This window comes from Dermacentor andersoni, chromosome 4 (assembly GCF_023375885.2).
Source record: "Dermacentor andersoni chromosome 4, qqDerAnde1_hic_scaffold, whole genome shotgun sequence".
Taxonomy (NCBI): domain Eukaryota; kingdom Metazoa; phylum Arthropoda; class Arachnida; order Ixodida; family Ixodidae; genus Dermacentor; species Dermacentor andersoni.
In genome coordinates this window covers 183253013-183259214 of record NC_092817.1, presented here as the reverse complement: position 1 = coordinate 183259214, position 6202 = coordinate 183253013, and the positions used below count along the sequence as shown (strand labels likewise).

The window sequence follows — 6202 nt, the reverse complement described above, 5'->3', positions numbered from 1 at the left end:
TCGAAAGGCTGCGTCGGCTGTCACGATTGCTGAACGTATTCAAGTACTTTTAAGCAGATCTGCTGCACTGCTAACAGGGATGCTTGAGGCCTACGCTTCATTTTATTTTATGTTGACGTACTGCTTCTGAAGCGTTATGGCGTGGCTTTGCACTTACCCATTTTGCGGCACTGGACTACAGCCAGGAAGCAGCGACCTTTCCTACGACAAGTAAGTTTGTGGTCTCGAAGTCCTAAAACACGCATTTCAATGACCACATAAATGAGCAATGCGTAATGAAGCCCTCAATAAAATTTCATTGTCAAGCCACTAGAAGTACAACTGTCTGTGTCTTGTATCAGTAGTGCCTTCTTTTTCCCATTTTCAAGTTTCATAAAGCACATAACACTACAGCGTCAACCTAACACACTTAACAAACCAAGGTCCAAACGGTCACAACATGTTCTTTCAACGTTTACGATGCCGTCGCTTTCTCGTCAGGGCTTCGACACCACACCGCGACACAAACATCACCCCAGCCGCTGGCCCAGCGCGCTATCGCCACTTCGAGCAACAGAACAAAGGCAGAGAGCTTTGTGCTGCACTGTCCCACTGCAGGTTATAGCAACTGTGCTTGGAGCGAAACCAAAACTGTAAAAAAATACTTGTAGACTAGTGCGCCAGTCAACAGAATGCCAATCCGAAGCCTGTAATTCCCATCATTCCCATGACGACTGAACGATCACAGCGTGACATTTGCCTCTAGTTATACTAATATGAAACTCTATGCCTCTAAAGCAGGGTGTGCGGCTGTGCATGCATTCAGCCGCACTTACAGCCATAATAAGCCACTTTAAAATTAAAATTTAAGATTGCCACAGGCAATCTTAAATAAATTGCCTGTGGCAGATAGAGCAAATCCGCCTCTTCAGGTGAATTACTGTAGGTAATACCACAAGCGGGTCTTTATCAAAATAAACTCTGATATTAAAGAGCAGGTGCACAAGTGATGCTCATGAATCAACTGTATAACAGGAGCATGCCAGTTCTCTTCCTTGGGGTCTGTTTATGTACGCCTGACATCTAATGACCTTGTACTGAAGTCATGTTGCATCAAGGCAAGGACAATCATTATTCAACATCACTCTGCATTGACATACTAATTGTATTACAGCATTCATGATATCAAGAGCATGAAACAACATGCCCTAATTCCATTAAAGAAAACAACATTGCTCTCCAGACTCACTTGTATCTACTTTTATTTACACTTTTATTTGTCATGACTGACATTGAGATAAAATTCTGCTAAGAAAAAAAAGAAGGCCACGGGCGCATCACAGGTTTGGCTGTCAGTCAGACTGCACCACCCGACTATCTCGCTCTCCACTTTCTGGCGTGGCACCAGATTCATTTCCTATCCTTGATCTCTTGTCCATTGACTTCTCGAAAAGTGTGTTGAAGAGATCCGCTTTTCGCTGGTTTTCCTTTGTCAACAGCTGCTCGTTCTTTTCGTAATTCTGAATCTGCAACGTAGAGAGAGAGACACACAATGAACTTGATTAAAAGAACACCCTTTATTCTGCAGAGAAATACCAGAAGGCTTTGCAACACTGTGATATACAGTAAACCCTCGGCGCTACGAAATCACTTTATTCCAAGTTTTGCACCTTTTTGCATTACTAGGACTCTCCTTTAGCTTTTTTGCTTTTAATGAAATACTGCTTATAATGAACTCAATTGCATGTCTCAGTGACTGGAAGTGTTTATTCAATAAAACTGCACTGAGCAAGGTACACTTGTCACCTCCCTTCACATAACAAAATAGCCTCACATTAATTTGTCCTTCGTTAATTCAGGAAACCTGATAATCTGGAATCGCCTTCTGGCCCCAGCAAGCCCATGTGCATTATTTGTGGGCATCAAACTCTCCTTAATTTGAATGTATTTGGCTGCGCACTGGTTCATTCGAATGAACACAAAGCAGCACCAATGTGCAACGCAGAACTGCAAAAGTGGCACAGCTGGGGTAAACAGACTGCGACAGCCACAGGAACTGCATTGTGTGCTACTATGTGCAAAATGTATGGGCTGCAGGCCTCACCTGGGAGAGCAGCTCGGCACCCTCGCCAGGCAGGTTGAGGCCACAGACATGCGTGAACAGATCCTTGGGGCTCAGGACATCGGGCAAGCCCTGTCTTTGGAAGAACTGCACATGGGGGCATATGATGGTTCAGAAGCAAAAAGAGAGGGCTTGCGTGAATATTCAGTATTTTAGAAAACTTGATCTAGTATTATGCTATCTGGTACAGTTAAACCTCGATATAACAAAGTAGGTAAAATAGTCAATTTGCTTCGTTATATCGAAATTTCGTTGTATTGAAATTCGACCTTTTATGCAAGTAAGTACAGTCGCATATAGATTTTTCTTACACGGAAAGGAGCTGCAGAATTTTCCAAATTATTGGGCAATCGAACAAAGCAAATTTGAATGAGAAAACAATTAATTCTGCTGAATTTGGGAGTCGGCGATGAATGATACGGTTTCATGCCTCTTTGACGATATTGTCACATAGGCGGTACGAATTAAGCGAAGCCAGCCACGGTTTTGCTTGCATTCTGCACCCGCGGCTGATAGTGTCGCCTGCACTGGGACGACACTACAGTACAACTTCGTTAAACCATACCCGCTTAAACAGTAGTTTCGTTTTAAAAGTAGTAAAGTCAAATCCCCGACTCAGCGGCCATTGTACATAATGTGTTTTGTATCTGCATAAACCGTACCAGCTTATTGCGTACGCATCGGTTAAAACGTACCGTTTCCACTTTTCGTAATGCAAACACAGCGGTGCATTGCCTCCATCGGGCAGCCCGGCACAACAACAAGCCTCAGAGATCGGAACAACGGCCTCCAAGCGCCCTGTGCGTTTGCGCATGAAGCCACATCAACATCAAAATCATTTCGACGCCGTGCCAGAGACCGGTATGGCATCGTGCAAGCGAGGACTCACGTCGTTCCGAAGCTCGCATAAAAAAGACGCCGGGTGCTCAGCATAGAAGAAAAATTAGACATCGTCCGTGCTATCGAACGTGACATGAAGAAGTCAGCACTGGCACGTGACAGGGATCTGCTGTTGACTACAGTGTGTGGCATTTGGAATGCAAAGAAGTTGCTCGCCAGCGCTGCTGCGACCGCGAAGAGATGTTGACTACGAGGTTCGCTATCGTTGCCTCTGTTGTTGCCGAAGTGTCGACTAGCGACAGTGATGAGGGTGACACGGAAAGCGACAGCACGGGCAATTCAGGCCCGACAGTGGCAGAAGTTGCATGTTACGTCAGCCTCATGAATGCAATCGTCGCAATGAGAACAGGGGTGTGATAACGTAACTATTACAAACTAAAAGTATTCCGAACTCTGGCACCCGGAAATGAAAAAGGCGCCCCGGGACTTCTGCAGCACTACTGCGCACGTGCACGGAGAATATGCAACGCCAACGAGGAATCTGCCATGCGAGTGCTTGCCGAGAAGAGGGGGCTGGCTGAAAAGCTGGCACGCAGCTTCAGTAAGTTTGAGGCTGCTGTCGTCGTGCTAGGCCGCCGCGGTATCAAATGAAAATAACGCTTTTGTCGCGTGAAGTGAATAAATACATGTTTTTTTCCCTCTTTTATCGCACTCTCTCCAAGTTCCGTTTTTGACAGGTAAGTGGGCGAGCTCATGATAGTTCAGTTAAACGGTACTACCGTTTAGTACATACTTTTTCCGAGCTCTGGCCAACTACGGTTTAACAAGGTTTCACTGTGTCGGGAAAAGTACCGGCAGTGGGAAGTAAATGCTTTATCTGCCTCTCGCTCCAACGGGTCGCCAAAACTCGAGATTACGCAACCTTCCATACTAAACATGAAGGAAGACAGCTTACATAGTGCCCCGCCCACTCTTTGCACATGAGGAAAATTACCTCCAAAGCAGGGTGCACGGATGCGCATGTGCTCATCTGCGTTTACATCCATGTGCAGCCATGGCCAAGACACACGCTAACTTACCCCCGTCACGCCTCTTGTGCGTGCTTGATTGCATTACCCCGAGCTCGCTCCCTCCCCCTCTTTCCCTTTGCTCGCGCGGAGAGGCGGCACTCATGCGTGAAGCCACCGTCTTTCTTTTCTCACCCTCACACACTTTCACTTGCACCTAAAGCACAAAGTGCACGGAGCTTGATCGCACTTGGACTTTATATGGATCAACCTTATCGCACTTGGACTTTATATGGAAATATAATGCAGCTTCACTTCGGCGGTCGCTCTTGTCGAGCCACGCGTGATTTGAGAGGTGGGGTTGCAAGCAGCCATTTGTAATTCAATCATTTGACCATCTGTGTCTGCGGAAGTTTCCATTATTTTCAAAGTCTCGGCATTCCTTTGCTGCAGAAATGAAATTTCGTCATATTGAAATCGCATACACACACTTCATTACAATGAGGTTCTAATTACATCGTGTTCTATGGACACGAGGTTATGAAAAGTTAAATACTTCGTTATATTTGGAATTTCGTTATATTGAAGTTATATCGAGGTTTAACTATATTTGCTTTGGTTTGAGTTTCAATATTTGGAGCAAACTAATATATTTTGAAACATGTACCATCACAGTTTCAGTAAGAGAGTCACATTGGCATGGCTTGCAGCCAAGACAAACCACAGACAAAGAATTTGTTTACAGCCACCGATTGAGTTTTCTGACCAGCTCAATAACTCGAGCGCGACTTTCTTAAGAATTAGTCATGCCACAAGAATGACAAGGAAAACAGAATCACCACATACATAAACTAGATTATCTATGAAGGACACTAATATACTACAGTTAAACCTCAATATATAATGTAGTCGCTAAAATAAGCAATTTGCTTTGTTTTATTGAAATTTCACTGTACTGAAATCCAACCTTATATAAAATAGGTACAGTCGACAACGGATTTTTCTTATGTGGAAGGGGCCACAAAATGTTTTGTACTATTGGGCAATCGGAAAAAAAAATTCTAACGGGGAAAAAATAATTTCGTTGAATTTGAGAGCCGGCAACGAAAGATACAGTTTCATGCCACGTCAACAAAGTCTTCACACCGCTGGTACAAAACGAAGCCAGCCACTTCTGCATTCACTCCGGCCACGCCACTGATATTGTCGCCCGCAGGGAGATGCTGCTATTATGAAAAACACTGGCAGTGCACTGAACGAATGCTTTGTCTGCCTTTCACTTCAACGTGTTTCCGAAACTTGAGATTACGCAACCTCCAGCACTAAACTCATGGGAAGACAGCGCATGATGCCACTTAGCTTGCCCAAGTCTTTGCACGCGTGGCAGATTACCTTTAAAACAAGGTGCCTGAGCTGCGTATGTGCTCAGCCGTGCACTACCACGGCCACGCTAAATAACGCCAACCTGCAACGCCCACTCCCCATCCACCATCATCAAGCAACCATCCTTCTTGGTTTCCTCTCACACGCTTACACTAGCAGCCAAAGGATATAGCGCACGTGATAAGACCTTATTGCACTTGGACTTTATAGATGACACTACTTTGCTTTGGCAGTTGCTTTTGCTCGCATGGTGGCTTCGATTTGAGAGGTGCATTCGAGCAGCTGCTCGTGATTCAACCATCAGACAATCCTCATCCATAGAAGTTTTCATTCATTGTCTCAGAATTTCTTCGCGGCGGCAGTGAAATTTTGCTATACTGAGGTTCAAGATGCATGGTGTTCTACGGACAAGAAGTTATAAAAAGATAAATATTTTGTTATATCGAGAGTTTTGTTATATTGAAGTTCGTTATATCAAGGTTTAACTAATGTTTGTATTTCTGTCGTGAGAGCAAGAATGATTAAGGAATGATCAGAGTGAGAAAGTTTAGTCAATCTGAGTACTGACAACGGCTAAGACCACATTTTGAGACTAATATCAAGTTTGAGTCTAGGCCATATCACAGAGTGCTCAGTATTAGTTGAACTTCAGAAACAATTTGCCATTACACTGAAAATTATTTCCATACATTCGTGCAAGGAAAGAGAAAGAAGTGACTAGGCCTGCTGCAACATGAAAATGAAGAACAATATGAATTTCTGCAATCTAAAGAGGCTCAGTGCTTTGCTTTCCCCCGAGAAGTATGAACAATTGTTTGGATGCTGAACCGAAAAATGAGTCAAAGCAAATGTAACACTGCCCTTTTTGGCA

The 6202-nt window shown here is 44.2% G+C and overlaps 1 protein-coding gene across 2 annotated transcripts in view; it reads right to left on the bottom strand.

Moving 5' to 3' along the window:
* Positions 1 to 1223: 1223 nt before the first annotated feature.
* LOC126530619 (serine/threonine-protein kinase RIO3) overlaps positions 1224 to 6202 on the bottom strand; it is a 32534-nt gene continuing 27555 nt past the window's right edge. For both annotated transcript variants that reach the window (XM_055070672.2, XM_050177887.2), the window contains exons 9-10: positions 2084 to 2188; positions 1224 to 1505 (exon numbers count right to left, since the gene is read on the bottom strand). In XM_055070672.2, the coding sequence (XP_054926647.1) occupies positions 1332 to 1505; positions 2084 to 2188 (279 nt within the window). In that variant the 3' untranslated portion in view covers positions 1224 to 1331. The remainder of the gene's footprint in view (positions 1506 to 2083; positions 2189 to 6202) is intronic.